The sequence below is a fragment of the Mangifera indica genome, chromosome 7, assembly GCF_011075055.1.
Source record: "Mangifera indica cultivar Alphonso chromosome 7, CATAS_Mindica_2.1, whole genome shotgun sequence".
Lineage (NCBI taxonomy): Eukaryota > Viridiplantae > Streptophyta > Magnoliopsida > Sapindales > Anacardiaceae > Mangifera > Mangifera indica.
Window position 1 is genome coordinate 974,859 of NC_058143.1, and position 19,663 is coordinate 994,521.

The window sequence follows — 19,663 nt, forward strand, 5'->3', positions numbered from 1 at the left end:
TACAATATGATAAATTAATAAATATTTATCTAATTATTCATTCAATTTAGTATAGTTTAAAAAATCAAATCGGATTGTTTCGTCCAACAAAGTAAATCATCAAGCGCTAACTAAACCTATCAGATGATATATAAAATTGAGTTTGATTTGGTCAATATAAAAATTTGATTTTTTTTTTTTTTTTTATAAAAGCTTAAATCAAAACCTTATTTATCATATTTGAATATATACCATTAAGTTAAGATTATTTTAATGTTAAATTAGGTAAATTATATATTTAATTATAAATTATACAAAAATATTTTAATATTATTTTTTAATAATTAACCGGTCTGATCACCAATTTGATTATCAATTGGACCAGATCACCCCCTTCACTAGATCGATATCTAATTTAATTTTAAAAACATTACTAGAAACTTAGAATTTTTTTTTTTTTGTGAAAGGTATCATATTTTATTTTTTTATATTGTAAAATCTATACTTTTAGATTTTCTTATAAAAAGAATCGAATTTTTAAATTTTCTCATAAAGTAAATCAAATTTTTAGTATTTTTAATTGAGGATATTAAACAAATACAATTAACATTGTATCTTTTGTTTTGTTTTGAAAATAATATTATTAGTTTGATACTTTTAGGAAATAATAAAAATTTAATCCCTGAAATAATATTGAAAGTTTTGTCCCTCTAATAAAAAATTTGACCCCTTCGATTAAAAAAATTGATAATTAGATATATCTCAACATTATTATTGTAAATAATTTTTATTATTTAAATAATACTTAAAAAGGATTATTGTTAGAGGTGAATGCAATGAGAATTGACTCAATTTCAACTTGGAGTTCGCATCAAGGTTAATTAGAGATTGTTTTAATTTTCATAAATAAATTGAGTTCAAACTAATTCAAATATTTAAGTTCAAATGAATAAAATCAAATTTAAAGTTAAATTGCATCAGAACCAAGTTTGAACTTGAATTTTACAAATCAAATTAAAGAAAATTCAACTTGTCCTTTTATAGATTTGAGTCAATATCAAATTAACTCTTGTACGAACTCAATTTAAATGAAATTTAATCTTTTTTATTGTTATCGGCCCTAGTACTATTCAAGTAAAATATAGGGAGCCTTTACACAGAACATTATTGACTTTGAAATCTTAACAGCTCACCCAAAATCATTATTCACAAACTTCTTTTTATTTAAAGCATCCAATTTTGGAATAGATTTATTCTTTATGAAAATGCTTCTATCCAATTTGTGTGTTTGACTTCACGAGTGAAGATACAATGGTTATTATAACACCTTTAGATAAACCTCATATCAATAAACTACGAGAGACATATTTGGTATATGAACATTCCACATCACTCCGGAAGAATATCATGAGCCAACAAGACACCTCAAATGCACTATAAATGTAACCATTCGGTCTCTTGTCATCCAATATTGAAGGAAAGACCTGAAGAGTACAGCAAAATATTATCTGGGTTATGGAAACTGAATCAAGATGTTACCATTTAAAGGTAAAAGAAAGGTTGGCCAGAATACCAGTGATCTTGAACCCCATTCAGAGTTTTTGTCTCACAATGCTTTCAAGTACCAGTACCCTTTGATTGCAGAAAATTTTACACCGTTGGAACAAGAATTTGGTCATGCATACCTGAACACAAATAACAATTGAGTTATAGCAACGATTTTAACCATTGTCTCAAAGTTGAATAGGTAAAGTTAAACATGAACATAAGACTTCAAGAGTCGACAAAACCTGGAAATTATGGTTGATATCAACTGATATTTTACTATTGACAAGCAAGTTCAGAAACAGGGTGACTAAGACTGTACTTACCTTGATAAGATTTTACCATATGAATGCTGGTAACACGTATGATGGATACGCATCATATTTTGATGAAAGAGTTTGGACAGAAGATAAATCTGCAACTTCTCCGAAACCGCTTAGTCCAAGTTCATTTGCATGGATTCCTCCAGTGGTAAATACGGACTGGATTCCAGCTACATTGGATCCCTCAATATCATCGTGAAGGGAATCGCCCACAGCAACGGAGTCGCTAGCATCAACACCAACCATGTTCATTGCTGATTCATATATTATCTGATGAAATATTAGAAATGTGTAAAAGCAAAGTCAACTGCACACATGGGATGATATCCATAAAAAAAAAAAAATAACTGAACAATTTTACCGATTAGAACAAGACTCAACGATCGAGTGACCTTATCAGGCTTGCCCATCCATCTCACTTCACCTCCAAGCTTTTCATATTTGGATGCCAAAGTACCTATAGAGGTCAACCAAATTTACATCTCACATAGTAGAACAACAAAATTCCAGACTCTGCAATTTATATATAGAGAAATTCTGGGTCCTATGCAAAAGGCCAGAATGTGAACAAAATCACTGGTAAATGTATACAAAATCTGAGAACAGAGTCCGAGCTACCATCACAGAGCAATGTATTTTCCTTTCACAATGTTGTGGCGTACTTAGGAGAATGGAATTTACCGGGCATAACACGCAGAGCCCTAGCCTCTACAGTCACATAATCTGGATTGGCTACAATCATTGGAATTTTCTTAGCTGCACAAAGTGCCAATATTTTTTCGAGATCCTCAAGATTAGTAGGACATGCCTCTCTAGAAGGGAGCCCCAAAGCTTCAGTACCATGGGCCAAAATAAACTCAGCTTCTTCCACATTCTCTACAACTTGAAGGTCAAGCCCCTACAGTAAGAAATGCTTAAGATACATATAAGTCTATCGAATTGACTATTAAGTGGTTATACAAAAATCTCAGCAACCCAAAAGTCAAAAATCATGCTCATTTTGAATAAACTAAATAAAATAGGAGAGTCCTTATTACAATGCTACAATGATTATTTATCATGATATATGAGTAGAGCATCTAGATATGTTTAGACACTAAAAATTTGAAGCACATTCTTGACAACTAGGTTGCAGCTTTACCCATTTCCCAAAGGGAATGTTTTTATTTTGCTCTCAGGAGTGAGAGTTTCAAGCCTCTCATGACTGTCAATTAAAACAAGCTGAAAATGGTTCATTCTTGAGACAAGGATTTCTGGTAAGAACCTTTTCTTAAAATTAATGCTTCTCGGTTTTCTTTAAATTTTCAGGTAACTTACATCAATCAAACAAGAAAGAGAGAATCCTAGGTAGTTACATGTTATTGGATTTAATTGAAGCGCCAAGAGAATTAGAAGAAACAAATAGCTATTGAACTTTAATACTCAGAATACCTCAAGGGATATAGCACCCCGATCACTCCAAGTCATGTGAATGCAAGACCTTCCAAGTGCTGCAAACCAAGCATCATCTCTGCTATTTATAGTATAATATATGGAAAAAAATGAGATGTACTATACAACTCTAAACAATGTATAAAAAAGAAACAAGACATATGACTGAAAAACAATATGCCGATATAACACTTTAGTGAGAAATGAAAAAAATAACAATCAAGAACACATAAGGACAACAAGATAAGAGAGCAGAATCTATGTGAAAAGTTGAGAGAAGAAAAATGGTCTTTCGATAAGCATCGGTCATGGAATAGATGAATCACTGACTATAGTTTTATCATTAAAAAATAACAGGTCAATTGAACCACTAGGGAGACTGATTTAAAGTACATGTTAAGACAAATGAAATGAATACAATGAATTAAGAGTTGACACAAAAACAATAAACATGTTGAAAGAATATGGGGTCGTATAAACTAAGAGCAAACATTGAATTCAGAACAAGAGTTAAACAGTATAGAATATTAATTCATTTTGAGAGTAAATGATTTGTAATTCTTTAATCTTAGAAGATGCAATACCCAACCTTTGCAAGTATTGATGTGTTAATTCTCCACTTGTGATAGCTCCTGTAAAGAGAGAAGTATCAAATCCAAGACTCTACATTTTTTCCATCGTGGTTGAAGCATGCCTTGAAGAGTTACTTATGATCACCATTTTTGAACCAGTGGTTGCTATCTTTTCTACTGTCACACAAAAAGAGAAATTCAAAAACAATACACTATCATATCATTTATATAGTCAATATATCTAGCCCAAAAATCTTAAGCTAAACATTACAAGGACCGATATATAAAATGAATTGACATTCCCCATCACATACTCATCCAAAGCTTATTACCAAAAATACAAACAGATACAAGTAAGTTCTATCACTATCACCACCTAACAAAACACAAACCAAGAATTTAAGTTGTCAAACTATTATCAGTATCCACACAAAATATAATTATATATACAAGCTCTACTACAAATTGATGTGAAATAACATGTTTGGCTTAAAAATAAAGCTTAAAAAGTTTGATGTGCCACTACTGCATGATTGCTCATCTGCGTGAATGAACAAGTTTGTACAAAAAGTCTATAAGTAGCATTACTCTTCACCATCCATAGTGCCAAAAATACAAACATCAGGATCAAAATAATTCATAAAAACTAATGTTATGTGATGTGATGCGATTGGATGAAGCATAACAATGAAGCTAATACACTTTGATATGTCATTACTGCATGATCATCACATCTATTTAGTAGCACTACTCTTTCTAATATCGATATCAGCCAAAAACAAGAACACTCAAATGCTAAAACTCACATATGGATACATATGTGTAGAAATTGAACCAGGATAAGGTTGTTTGCCATCATGAAGGACCCCAAATTGATCCAAGAACCACGCCTGCACAAACAACACAAGTACGCACACACCAGTGAAAAACAATGATATTTACATCAATTACTCAATACAACAACTTTTTCAAAAATTGTATCCAACACCCTCTGAAAGTTGGCTTAATTCTAACTACATTCTTCAGTTAAAAACCAAAGCTTGCCTCTTGAAATTTATCAGAAACTTCTCAAAACTTATAACTGAAAAGTTTAAGCAAACATTTTATCAAACATTTCACACAAAAAATTAAGAAAAAAATTTGCGTAAACTATTACATCCATTCGTTTGAAACAAAAATATTTAAAAATTTCCCCAAGAAATTGAATTGGTGAAGTGGGTTTACCTTGAAACGACACGTTTCTGCAAGGTGGCGAAGCCCATTGAGGCTCCTTAAGAGGGGGATGTCAGTAGATTGAAGAGAGCATTTTGCCATCATTTTCGTTTCAGAAAATGAAAACGTTTTGATTGCCTTTGAAATTTCAGCTTTTTCCTTCCGTTTCTGTAATTGGGTTTCGAACTCTGAACTGATCCTCCGACTGCAGTTCAGCCTCCAGCAGCCAGAACCAGAGGGTCAAGCAAGAGACGAGTGAAACAAGGTGGGGTTTGAAGGGAATTATAACTTTGAGGTCTTTTTTTTAAATAATTAATTTCAAAATAACTTTCAAGAATTTTTTGGAAACATATTCGATTTGATTTGAGGTTCAGCGCGGATTGAAGTTATACTGTTGTTAACTCGAATTTCGTTGAGCTAATATACAATATAATATCATAAAAGAGCAACCTACATAATAAATAATATTAACAAAAAGATAAACAATATGATCAACAAAATAAAAAATATAATCGAACAAAGATATAAAAAGTTATTAAAATAGAGTTCGAACTCGAAAATAATATATGCTTAAACTTTTCATTCAATAAGGGTTGATGTTTATGCAAATTTAAGATGATTTCTTTTTTAGAAAGTTTAAACAAAAGTATATTAAGGTAAGGTTTGGATTAAAATAAGTTTTTCAACAACTTCAATTGTATAAGGTTTAACTCATTTTCTATTTTTATTTCTTATTTAAAAATTATTCAATTATAAAATAATTATATGTCAATTAACCAATGTCTGTATTTTTTTCATTATACATGAATTTTAAAGTACAATTAATTACTTTTATACCCACTTACGTTTAATATAGAATACATAATTTTCCCTTTTCCACCAAATTTCCTCTAAGCATGTTAGATATACCCGCAATTATAAAAGTACATTTTAATGCCAATATATATTAAAAGGGGGTTTAGAAAATTTTCCTGTAGATGGTACAAAATCATACCGTCAAACTTGAGTTACATCAAGAATTATAGTACATGAGTGCAATTATATATACAAATAATTTTGGCCAAATGGCTATTTTTCTTCTAAGGTTTGGTGTAAATTCAATTTTTTATTCGATAATTTTTGAAGATGTAAATATTCATTTTTCTATTAAATTCCACTATTAGTGTTAGAGGTAAAATCGTTATTAAATAAATTTATCACATTTTTTCTTTAAGTTTAAAAGCTAATAATTTCTCTCCACCTTTCTCTCACCCAATGTTCGAAAAATCACTATTTTCCCTTAGGGTTTGCATTTTTCTCTTATCGCTTCTCGGATGATTAGAATTGGCCAACCTCCACCCTTTCATCTCCTGAACAAAGATGAATCATTGGCCAACAATTCGTTGATCCGTGTGTCACACAAATCGTGTCAATTGATCTATGCGTCAACCAAAACACAAATTAGCCAGATGAAGAGTTTAAGCCTTCGTTCAACTAATTTGTGCGTCGCACAGATCCTTATGGATAAATCATCGGTCAACATTTTGTCAGCCAACGATTCATTTTTGTTCAGGAGATGGGAGGGAGGAGGTTGGTCGGCTCCTATCATTGGAGAAGCAGTAAGGGAAAATGCAAAACGTAGGGGGAAAATAGTGATTTTTCAAACTTTGGGTGAGAGGAAGGTAAGGGGAAAATTGTTAGTTTTGGAACCTAAGGGAAACATGCGATGAATTTATAATTTTTTAAATATTTTTATTAAATAACAATTTTATCCCTGACAATAACAACTAAATTTAACATAAAGGTAGATATTTAGATTTTCGAAAATTACCATATAAAAAGTTGAGTTTGCACCAAACCTTGGGTGAAAAATAGTCATTTGGCCCAATATTTTTTTACTAACTTATTTTATATTAATTAATGTGATAACATATAATTGGATAATGTGATTGTTTACTTTTCTTCTCATTTTAAAATTATATCATTATATGTTGTTACATCAATTTATATAAATAAATTGTTTAGATCAAGAGTAAAGTTACAAGTATCTAAACATACTATGTTGAATGAATTCTAGAAAGAGCAATGCTTAGTTTCCCATGATGATGTGTTAATATGTAATTTAATATTATTTTATCTTTAATTTAAAATTATGAAATTATATAATGACACATTATTATTTATTCCTAATTTATTTCTTATTTTAAGTACCCCTAATTTTCTTGTTCTAAACAATGGGAGGGAGGATTATGTAAAAGGGTATTATAGTCATTACACCAAAGTTAAATAGAATATTGAAAAATAGTATGGTTAATTTTAATTGACCCCATAATTATAAATAATAACTTATTTATATGCCCCGCCAATTATCGGTAGGGATGTTAAAAGCTTAGGTTTCCTCTCCTCAGCCATTACAAAATCTTGTAAAGTTTGTGACCAATTTTTAATAAATTTTAAAATAATTTAATCATTGGTTAAGTCACATTTGTTTGTATTTATATCAAATATATTGTCATTTAAAATTTACTTAATTTTCGTTTTAAATTAATTTAATTAAGAAAATTAGTGAATATGAAAATTACTAAAATAAAAATACAATTAATTAAGATTATTGAATGATAGAACATAATTATAGTATTAGTTATAAAATTTGGTTCAAAATTAGGTAATCAAATTTTTGGGTACCTAATCTGATAATTTCGATTCGATTATAAATCAATTAATACATAAATCGATTTGGTTTTAGATTTAAATTTTGATTAAATCGAATTTTAGTTTAATTTATAAATCTGGTTAACCAATTTTGTACATCCCTAATTACTAATAAAATATAATTTAACCGAAAAAGTGATTGCAAAGCATGAAAACAAAGGAGAAAATGAAAAAAAGAGATGACTTGAAGTCAATTTAGGCTTTACTTCTTGTTGTTAGTTTGATTATCAAAAGTAGTTGAAGCTCTTAAATTTAAGGTGAAAGGACCCTAATGCAGCTGGGTCATCATGTATGTCAAAAGCTGTCTTTTGATGATGATTTGGAATAGCATAAAATATTATAAAACTGATTGAGGTTTTTTATGCAGCTTATATCTCTCACAAAATCAGTGAAGTGGTTGGGAGAGGTTCTTCCAGCACTAGCAAATATTCTTTTTGCAGTTGCCCTCCCCATTGGATGATAGTCACCATCAAAATTCAGATGATTTTCTTGAGAATTATGGCATCAAAACGAGTCTCTGCATATTGGGTCCACAAGAAGGCAGGCATAACGTTCCTCAGCGAGGTATCTTTGTATTTGGGTTATCAATTGTTAGGCATACGATTCACTGCACGCTCTACCAAGGCTAAAAAGAAAAAATTATGCTGTATATAATTGCAGCAAAATTTGATATTTCTTGTCTTAACTTAGAGAAAAATTATCCAACCATGAGTCATATAATCTGTTAGATAAGACACTACATATCATCTTTTCAACTACTCTTATTCTTCTTTGTTTTCAGTTGTTTCTCTAATATGGTACAATCAATGATACTATAAATTTTTCTTTTTAGGAATTGATTGGTGCTGTTTTTGAATGTTTTTTCTTTTGTTTGTTCCCAGTCACTAATACTAACAGAGGTGCAAACCATCTTCCAACCATCAAAGTTGACAAATTCTTTTGGTTAATTCATATTATTTTGACATATGGTATCAGAGCTGGTACACATAGGTTATAAAACCTGTTTTCATTCCCAGTCACATATCTAGATGAAAGCATGAACATATAAAACAGTCACATCATTCATCAGCCTATATGTAACCGTACAAGTGATGTTGAAAATATTCAATCTCAGTTCCCAAGTTGCTGCCCTGTGTTAGTGCCTATTCTTACAATTCCCTCAAGATGAGACACCAAATGCAAAACAATCAAGAGGAGGAGGGACCACTTGGGACAACAAACACATGTGGCAAGGCAAAGGAGTGGAGCAGATGACAGTTTCACAGCAGCGAGGACCACCGAATTTGGAGAGGGAATGGGGCAATCCATGGGAGGGCTTGACTGTTATGAGGATAAAAGGAAAGGGGGAGGAGCCAAAAAGAATTCAAAGAAGAAAATTGTTGAGAAAAAAGAAGAGGAAGAGTTCCAGCCTCCCTGAAACTGGAGGGATTAGTCTGCTTGTTTAAGTCTTCTGTGTATCTTGAATCTATGTTAATTCCAATGTAAAGAACAGCAAGATGGATCAATAGAACTTTTATTGTAATTCTGAAAAATCTTTTCAATACAAGCATCAATTTACAAATATTGTTATGATATTTGAGTACATTTATCATTCAATACATAAATTCCAGATTTCTTGTTCCAGTATTATTCTAGTAACAAGACTGCAGCGGCGAGGAAGAGCCAACCCAGCAGCACATCTTCAGCATCTATTTCATCCCCAAACACATTACAATCTCCAACAAACATCCTGATACCACTAATCCAGCAGCAGTGAAGAGTAGCTTCCAGGCAAAACTCCATCAGCAGCTTCAAGGCAGAACTCCAGGTCTGTAACACCCTACCACTGCAATTTTTGACATGGTGACATGATGAAGCCCCAAGTCTGTGAAGAAATGATCTAGGGGTCTGTGGCCTTAACCTTCTTCAGACTTTCTCCAAGTCACTAGCCATTTGGTTTTAGTGAACTGAAATTTTCTGACCATGTAGCTGGATCACCTGCAAAACAAAGAAATAAAATATGAAATCGATAAAGCTGAAAGAATAAGTAAAAAAATTGATGTGATAGATAAAGTTACAACTTACAATTTTATGAAAAGGAAAATAAGGAGCAAGTCAAGTTTTTAATCTCATCCAGTTTATTCAAAAAAATTCTTGTCATGTATCTTATTGAAGCTACTTTGACTTTCCTTTTGTTTCTTTCCCAAACTATTAATTAACAAAGGACAAATATTATTATCAACTAGACAAACAAACATAAAATAACACAACTTTGAGAACATTTGTATTAAGAAATTACTTAAGGTTTTGAGACTGTTCAATTGATTTGGTAAGGACCTAAGATTATCATATCTGACTAATCTTCTCTGGCAAAATATACAAATGGAGACCACCTCTTAACCTCCATAAGTTAAAGAGATGACATTTTGGAGTTTTTTTTTTTTGGCATTCTTTGATCCTGTTGAGAATACATAAGATTTGTCAACAACACAAAGATATTAAAATTTATAAGAATTTTTATCCATTTATATTTCTCTTACAATTGTCGGAACTAATAACATGCTGCTTTAGTAGATTTTCTTTGCTTACATTGCTACCCTACCTGTTTCACATTCCTCTTATCATCACAATGAGTTTACAATGCCATGATAACACGATGAGGCCCACTTTGTGAAGCAATAATCTAGTGGTTTGTTCTTCGAAACTCCTCATTGCTTCTCCATTTCAATAGTCGTGTTGCTATTAATGTACTTAACTTTTAAACCCTGTAGCCAGATCACCTACAAAACCAAGAAAAATAAAGCAAGAAATTGACATAGCTATAGAAATACATGAAACAAAGTGATACAAGAGCACAACTGCAACATACAAATTTCTGAAGCATTGTAATTTTTTTTAATTTCATTCATTTGCTTCAAGAGATTTCTTACCCTATCTTCCCATTTCTTATTTCAACAAGTTGTCCAATAAGAAAGGACAAATATCAATGTTTGTGTTGCAAATAGGCAAACCAACAGAAAATATCAAGACTTTGAGAGCAATCCTATTAAAAACTTACTTAAAAGATGTGAGACTGTTTAGTTGATCTAATAAAGACTAGAAATCATCAAATCTAACACGCTTTTTGTAGCAAATTATATAAACAAAACACCTCTTGATCTCCAACGTTTGTGAGATGTAATTCTACAGAAAAGACGTGAACATGTCATTATTTCAAAGATGTACAAGAATTTGTTATCAAAGTTAGAAATGTTTTACCACCATAGAATTGATTGCTCAAAAGCTACTATAGAATTGTTATAAACTAAACTTCTAATTCATGTCTTTCATCCAAGGTGACACCTAACTCCCTTGAAATTGTGTGGATTTCATCTCGAAATTCTTTCAGTATTTACCTTAAATATTAAAACATTCAAATTAAGGAGACATGCTATTTTGGAATAAAAGTGCAATGATGGTGGGAAAATGTGAAAGGATTGAGAAAGAATATCTCACATGCTTCTTTGTTGAACATTGACTGGTTGTACTGCTTTAGCAGAATATATAGAGGTCCATCTATTAGTTTTTCTCACCATTTGGTGGACTCCATATGCAAATCAAAGAGTAGGGTACACAATTAGGTGTGTGAAGCAGAAAAAACTTTTGATCTTGTTGAAAGTTTTAAATATACTTACATGAAGTTGGAGAAGGAAACCTCTAAGCCCCCCAACGATTTCTGCAATGTTATTTAACTGTGGGAATCCAGCATAGTGTTGTTTGCATAGAGAAAGTAAATAATGATTCCTTAAATAAGCCATAAAAAGTAAATCATGGATTAATAATGATTCATTTCACAATATATCTTTGCCCAAAATGAAAACAATGAGATAAAAATAAAAATGCCATACACACAAACAGAAAAAATGCTGCTTGACAACCGTTGCAACAGCTAGAAGATACAATCTCAGTATTGTAATTTCAGCAAGCAGACACACCAGTAAGTTCAGATCTCGAAAACTTAGACATGCCGGGATTTGGGTTCTAACAGTTCTTGTGTTAAGTTGGGGACAGTGACACCTGAAGAAAAATGAATCAGAAGGAAAATAGTAGAACCCAGATTTGGAAGAGAAAGTAACAAGGATCTTTAGCTTATGATTTTATCAAAAATTGCAGGTATTGCTTACTTTTGATTACCTTGGAACCACAAGAGTTGAGACAATCCATGAGATGACAAAGTAGAGAAGTTTTGGAACAGAGGAACCACTTTCAATTATTTACTTGCTTCTTGCTGGAAAAAGAAAAAGATAAAATACTAAATTAAATTACGTGTACTAAAATTTAAATTCAACCATAAATGAGATTAACACAAAACATTACAAGTACCTTATAAAACTCCAATCCAAGAATCTTGTTGGCAACTCAAAATTTTGTTCTAATTAATCAATCTAATAAAAGAAAAAATAAAGTTAGTGGAGTTTAAACTTGAGATAGAGGAGTTATTCTCAAAACAACAAAAAGTAGAAATATAAATAATATAATGGTTTAGAAGTTAGAAATACTGATATACCTAAAACGGAAGGAGATCAAATTTTAAATCAATTGTTCAATTTGAGAATGAAGATAGCTCAACACTTGCCTCCACACGTTCCTGCCCTTAATTGTAGAAGCATAGAAATAGAAGCCAAAATTATGAAATTTGCATCAAATCTCTAAACTCATACAAATTAAACAATAATATCATCTAATATGTATTCAATGACCCTCTAAAAAATTAAAAGAATAAGTGTCTACATAAGAGGAAACAAAAATTCAGAAAGAATTTATCACATGCTTGCATAAGGTGGAAATTTACCAGTTGCTCTGCTTCAGCAAGATATATAGAAATCCATTACTTGGTTTTGCTCTCATCAATTGGTAGACTCCATATATAAACCCAATAGTAAGGTAGAAAATGTGTAATTAGATGTGCGGAACAGAAATGATTTGGGATCATTTTACGCCTTTCCAGTGATTTCTGTAACATTGAATCTAAGCATAGCAGTCCTGCATTGCGTTGTTTACATTAAGTAAACAATGATTCCTTAAATAAGCTATGAAAATCTATTAAATAAACTTGAGGCAGAGAAGTTATTATCAAAAAAACAACTAAGTAGAAGTAAAATTTTAGGATGGTCCATATGTTAGAAGATGACAAACCTAATTGAAATAGATAAGCTTCAAATCAATTCAATGGAATATATTTCAACTTCTGCCTCTAAATGTTCCTTCCCTAAATTCAAAACTCACCAAAAACTAAGCATAATATTAATTAATCTGTTACTGAAAGATCCTCTGAGGAATTGAAAAATGAAACAAGAACATGAAGAATTTACTTCATTTAGAATTCCTTAAGTTGGAATTTTCCTAAGTTGAAAAGTTTCTTGAGTTACCAATAAATTTATGGAATTAGAAAAGTTGGATTAGAATCTGAGATACAAGATGTTATGTTAAGTTGATTAAAGTTAAATGAATTACCTGGACAAACCACCATTGAGAGATTCTTGTTGATCATCAGCTGCGAAAGTTCAAATGAGATTAACAACTTCAAAATTAATAGAAAAGATGTTGGATTAAGTAAAAATCAGGACAATAGTAGAGGTGTCATCAAGATATTTTACAAACCTTTGATGGAATTAGGCGTATCTGTGCTATCGGGAAAATTAGAAAAATCCGCTCCAACGATCAACTTCGTACTCCTTTGAATTGTAGATGAATTTGCCATCTATTACAACTTCAGGAATTTGAGCAATCTTTGAGGAATATTTTCCTGCAACACTTTTCCATCGTTTTATAAGCAGTGGACAATCTGTAACATGTAAAGACTGAAGTGAGGTGAGGCTGCTGAGATGTGGAATTGATATAAGACTTGGGCATTTGGAAATTTGTAAATGTTCAAGAGAGGTGAGGTTGCTCAGATCTTGGATTGATTCAAGCTGTGGCAGATCAAAGATCGTCAACTTTTGAAGAGAGGTGAGGCAGCTGAGACTTGGAATTGATTTGATCCTTGGGCATTTGGAAATTTGTAAATCTTCAAGAGAGGTGAGGTTGCTCAGATCTTGGATTGATTCAAGCTGTGGCAGATCAGCGATCTCCAAGTTTTGAAGACAGGTGAGGCCGCTGAGATTTGGAATTGATTTGATCCTTGGGCATTCAGAAATTCTGAAATCTGTAAGAGAGGTGAGGTTGCTCAGATCTTGGATTGATTCAAGCTGTGGCAGATCAGCGATCTTCAACTTTGGAAGAGAGGTGAGGCCGCTGAGACTTGGAATTGATTTGATCCTTGGGCATTCGGAAATTTCTAAATCTTCAAGAGAGGTGAGGTTGCTCAGATCTTGGATTGATTCAAGCTGTGGGAGACCATCGATCTTCAACTTTTGAAGAGAGGTGAGGCCGCTGAGATTTGGAATTAGTTCAAGCTGAGGGAGTTCCCAGATATTCAAGTGTTTTAGAGAGGTGAGATTGGTGAGGTCTGAGATAGATTTAAGTTGTGGGAGGTCCCAGATGCTCAACTCTTTTAGAGAGGCGAGCATTCCCATTCCCTTGCCATCTTCACATTCATTAATTAAGAGTTGTCTAAGGCTGGTGGGAACACCTTCTCTCGCCGACAATTTTGGACACTCCCATATTACAATAGACTCGAGGCAAGGAAGATGGTGTAGACCTGAAGGTAAGGATTCAAGATTTTCACAACCCCATAAAGTAATATTGTTAAGACACGTGCTATTATCAAAGGACTCACCAATTGACTTTAGCTCTTTACAATCCCTGATGTCGATAGATGTAAGTGCCTTAGGGAGGTACTCATTTCTACGAGATGATAATGTTTCCAGTGCTTTGCAATCTCTAACATATAGCTGGTTGAGTGTCTCAGGCAACGGACCATCTAATGATATCCACTTGAGAGATTTACACCAAGAAACATCTATGGACTCAATAAGAGAACAAACACTTAAATTCTTCAAAAATTTCAATTCTTCACATATGTCAATCCTAAGCCTTTTTAGAGATAAAGGTAAGGCATCGCTATCAATGAATGTTAGACGCTGCCAGAAATTAATATGAAATTCTTTCAGAGATGATGGTAGCATGCCCCTTTCAATAGATCTTAGATTATGACAGGCACAAATCTCAAGAGAATTTATATTGGAAAGAAAATTGGTGTTTCCCAAACTTTGCCATGATTTCATAATTTCTTCATTGCGAGAAATCCTCAAACGATATACTCTTTGAGAACCTTCCTTTAATTTATCTTCAACTGTCAAAATATTTGCAAAATATTCAGAATACAAATTCTCAAAATCAATTGAACCATCATTACACACCGTTCCTTCACAACCATCAATTTCTAATTTGCAATGAATGGGATAATTTGAGAATGAGACCACCAACTTTGGACAATCCTTAATAACAAATCTTTCTAATGAAGAAAGACGATTAGATACTTTTCCAATAAGTTGGGGACATCTTACAATAGAAAGCACACGCAGCTTAGGATAAATTTCAGTATCTTCATTTCCTCTCCAGTCGTCCCAATGCTCCCATTCTTCCAAATCCTTAAAATGAAGAAATTTTAATGACTTGAAAGGTGTTCGAAAATCTATTCTTTTTAGACTTGCCATCTTTTTAATGGTTAAGTCTTCAAGTGAGCTCAACATTTCAAGTGAAGGCAAAGACGTGCAACTCTTACATTCTTCTAATTTAAGGGCCACCAAATTAGAGAGCCATGACCAGTCTCCTAACCAAGATGGAAAACTTTTACCACCATAGCCTCTGATTGTGAGTTCTCTTAAATTGATAGGAGGTTTTAGCTTGTCAAGTAGATTCATTTCTACATTTGTTGCCTGTGAGTTTACTTGATGCCCCCATTCTAGTAACAACACTTTCAGTTTGCTCATATTGCTTAACATTTGCCCTGGTATTTGATTTGAACCTGTCACATTCTGTAATCCTGAAATGTGAAGCTCTCCTTGAAGAAAACTTAAGCTCCTCAAATCTTCCAAATAAGAACGTTTATCCTCTCCCACAATAAAATTAGACAACACTTGAAGATTTTTCAACTCTTTCATTCCATATGGCATCTCTCTCAATGAATTTTGACCACTTATATCAAGATGACATAGATTGGTCAAATATCTCATGTTGGAAGGTAACTCCATAAGATCAAAACAATCTTTCAATAGCAAAGTTTGCAAGTTAAATAACTGACATATTGACTCAGGCAAACTTCTTATCTTAGTATGGGAGAAGTTGAGATACCTTAGATGTATCATATCTCCAATTGAATCAGGTAAATAAATGATTTGATATCCTTCAAAAGATAGTGTTCTCAACATTTCAAACTTTGGCAATAAATCAAAAATAACAGTAGCACTTATATAACACTTTGACAAAGGCCTCACAGATAAAAATGTTCTTAGACTTTTTGCTTTTTCCAAGGCTTCAAATTTATTTTTTCCATTATAATAACCAGGTTCATAAGTAAAATAACGAACCTTCTCCGGCAACTCAATAATATTTTGCTTAGATCTAAAACTGATTCTTTTAAAAACCAATTGAGCAAGTTCATGAACACAATCATGCATAACATATTTAGAACTATCACTACTGAATTGTTGGAAAAGCGACCTTGAACATAATTTGTGAAAACACTCACTTGCCTCATCCAGTTGCTTATTTGATGGTTGAACAATACCTTCTGCAATCCATAAAAGTGCAAGTTCCTTCTCCTCAAATTTGTAATCCTGAGGAAAAATTGCGCAATAGCCAAAACATCTTTTTAGATTCGGAGGAAGATAATGATAGCTTAGCTTTAATGATGGGAGAATGTGATTCCTTTCATCAAATGTACTCCATATATTGCTTTCCAATATATTTTCCCATGTGCCGCTCTGCTCAAAGCGTAGAAGACCACCGAGGGTCTTTGCTGCCAGTGGTAGGCCTTCGCACCTTTCAACAACTTTCTTGTAAATTGAATCCGAAATTTGATTAGGAACAGCAGCTGCACCAGTCCCAAATGCATGCTCCTTAAACAAGGACTCACAAGCTTCGTTGGATAAAAACTTTAATGGATAAGTATGAGGGCATCTTATTGTTTGTGGAACACCTGTATCGCGTGTTGTCACGATCATTGTGCTTCCAGGTGCACCAGCTTCGAAAGGAGACGTAAGCGTTTCCCATTCGATGTCCCTCACCTTCCAAATATCGTCTAATACTATCAAGAATTTTTTTCCACTTACTTTTTCTTTTAGCCTAACTTGCACTGCATTTAAATTATTTGGAACGGAGGACTTGAATTCAACAAGAAGTGCCTTTGAGATTTCGAGAACGTCAAAGGTGGTTGTGGTTGAAACACACACCCACGCTTTTTTCTCAAACTTGAAATCTTCCAACTCCTTGTGATTGTACACTTCTCGAGCAATTGTTGTTTTGCCGATCCCTGCCATGCCGACAACTGCTATTACTTGAAAGTTGGCACCGCTTTTCACCATTTTCAATAGTTCGGCTTCATCTTCATTTCTGCCATAAACCTTTTGCTGAGGCGGGACGCATGAAGTTTCCCCTGGTTTTTGCAGTGCAGCGACGTTATTTGATGGCAGTCCAGGAAGCTCCAGCAACTGACGTTCTTTTAATATTTGCTGGTAGTGTTGTTCGAACCGGCTATTGATTTTTTTGATCTTGGTCCGCATCTGGACAGCGAACAAAGGACTAGGTAAAGAAGCAGGGAGAAAGCTAAATCTTCCGCTGGAGCTAGCCTGGTGTTCTGCTTTGCATTTGCGTCGCAAAGCTTCGTAGGCAAACTCATCCAGTAAGTCCTCCGCATCATAAGCCCAATGTTGAAGATTGTCAAACCAGATCTTTACGCTATCATCTGACAGTTGCATGTCTTCCATTTTGCCAAGAAGATTTCCAATGAGTCTTAACTTGTCCTTCAGATCTTTGATCTCTGAATCTACCCCTCCAACAAGTTGCCGGGCAAAGTCCTGCACTTCATTGGACCCCAATATCTTAAACAACCTGTTAACGAGTTCGGAGACGACAGGCTGAAGAACGACTTCCATGGTTCGATAGTTGGAAATAAGGAAAGATACAAGATTGTAAGAAGAAGGGAAGAATGTGAGAAAGAAAGAGAGAGTTGTTAATTTTGTTTATAAGAAGAGTGCTCAAAACAAGAGGATATTTTCGTCAAAGTGATAAAAATCAATTTTCGGATGTTTGATTGTGATGCCAACTGTGTCATATTTATTTTGGGAAATTTTAAAAAATAACCAAAATGCCCTCCCATTAAGCCAAAATGCCCAAAATCACTATTTTCAAGCCAAAATGCCCAAAATCACTGTTTCAAAAAAAAAAAAGCCCATAACTTTTTTTAAATACCAAAATTACCCTTCCCTCATATTTATATAACTCTCCCACTCACTATAGGGGTTTTAATGGAATTTTAGATAAATATGAAGGGTTTTTGGATATTTTACACTATAAAAGCATTTTGATATTTATTTATTTATTTAAAACTTTTTTTAAAATGACAAAATTACCCCTCCCTTCATTTATATAACTCTCCTCACTCACTATAGGGTTAAATGTAATTTAGGATAAATATAGGGGGTTTTTGGATATTTTACATTATAAAGACATTTTCATATTTATTTATTTATTTCATTTCTTTTTCAAAAATGTCAAAATTACCCTTCCCCTCATTTATATAAACCATCCTCACTCATTTTATTTCCACACACTTCTCATATCACTCAAACATTCACTCTCACTTTCATTTTTTTTCCAACATCAATTAGTAGGGATTCATTCGGACGAAGGAAGTTCGTATATCTGAATTCGACTCGAAAAAATACTATTCATCAAAAAAAGGTATTTATACCAATCTTATCCTAAAACTTCATTTTATTTGTTAAGTATAGTTTTTATGTCGTAATATAGGGGTTAAATGTAATATTTGACAAGTATGGGGGTTAAATGGAATTTAGGATAAATATGGGGGGGTTTTGGATATTTTACATTATAAAGACATTTTCATATTTATTTATTTATTTCATTTCTTTTTCAAAAATGTCAAAATTACCCTTCCCCTCATCTATATAAACCCTCCTCACTCATTTTATTTCCACACACTTCTCATATCACTCAAACATTCACTCTCACTTTCATTTTTTTTCCAACATCAATTAGTAGGGATTCGTTCGGACGAAGGAAGTTCGTATGTCTGAATTCGACTCGAAAAAATACTATTCATCAAAAAAAGGTATTTATGTCAATCTTATCCTAAAACTTCATTTTATTTGTTAAGTATAGTTTTTATGTCGTAATATAGGGGTTAAATGCAATATTTGATAAGTATGGGGGTTAAATGTAATTTAGGATAAATATGGGGGGGTTTTGGATATTTTACATTATAAAGACATTTTCATATTTATTTATTTATTTCATTACTTTTTCAAAAATGTCAAAATTACCCTTCCCCTCATCTATATAAACCCTCCTCACTCATTTTATTTCCACACACTTCTCATATCACTCAAACATTCACTCTCACTTTCATTTTTTTTCCAACATCAATTAGTAGGGATTCGTTCGGACGAAGGAAGTTCGTATTTTTGAATTCGACTCGAAAAATTACTATTCATCAAAAAAAGGTATTTATGCCAATCTTATCGTAAAACTTCATTTCATTTGTTAACTCTAGTTTTTATGTCGCAATATGGGAGGTTAAATGTAATATTTGACAAGTATGGGGGGTTAAAATAATTTAGTATAAATATGTGGGGTTTTTGGATATTTTACATTATAAAGACATTTTCATATTTATTTATTTATTTCATTAATTTTTCTAAAATGTCAAAATTACCCTTCCCCTCATCTATATAAACCCTCCTCACTCATTTTATTTCCACACATTTC

General features: G+C 32.6%; 2 protein-coding genes and 1 pseudogene across 41 annotated transcripts in view; all 3 read right to left on the minus strand.

Annotated features, from left to right (window-relative positions):
- Window positions 1-17,951, minus strand: part of LOC123220598 (putative disease resistance protein At3g14460) — a 60,159-nt gene extending 42,208 nt beyond the window's left edge. For 12 of the 40 annotated variants that reach the window (XM_044642932.1, XM_044642913.1, XM_044642908.1 and 9 more), the window contains exons 1-6: window positions 13,373-17,951; window positions 13,226-13,265; window positions 12,564-12,754; window positions 12,279-12,364; window positions 12,095-12,156; window positions 11,896-11,999 (exon numbers count right to left, since the gene is read on the minus strand). In XM_044642932.1, coding sequence (XP_044498867.1) covers window positions 13,411-17,808 — 4,398 coding nt within the window. In that variant the 5' untranslated portion in view covers window positions 17,809-17,951 and the 3' untranslated portion in view covers window positions 11,896-11,999; window positions 12,095-12,156; window positions 12,279-12,364; ... (1 more) ...; window positions 13,226-13,265; window positions 13,373-13,410. The other 28 variants (XM_044642936.1, XM_044642931.1, XM_044642928.1 and 25 more) reach the window with 17 other exon arrangements.
- LOC123220644 (mitogen-activated protein kinase homolog D5-like) overlaps window positions 1-19,663 on the minus strand; it is a 60,035-nt gene that overhangs the window by 5,270 nt on the left and 35,102 nt on the right. The gene's annotated exons all lie outside the window — the stretch shown is intronic.
- LOC123220670 lies at window positions 1,436-5,415 on the minus strand (annotated as a pseudogene).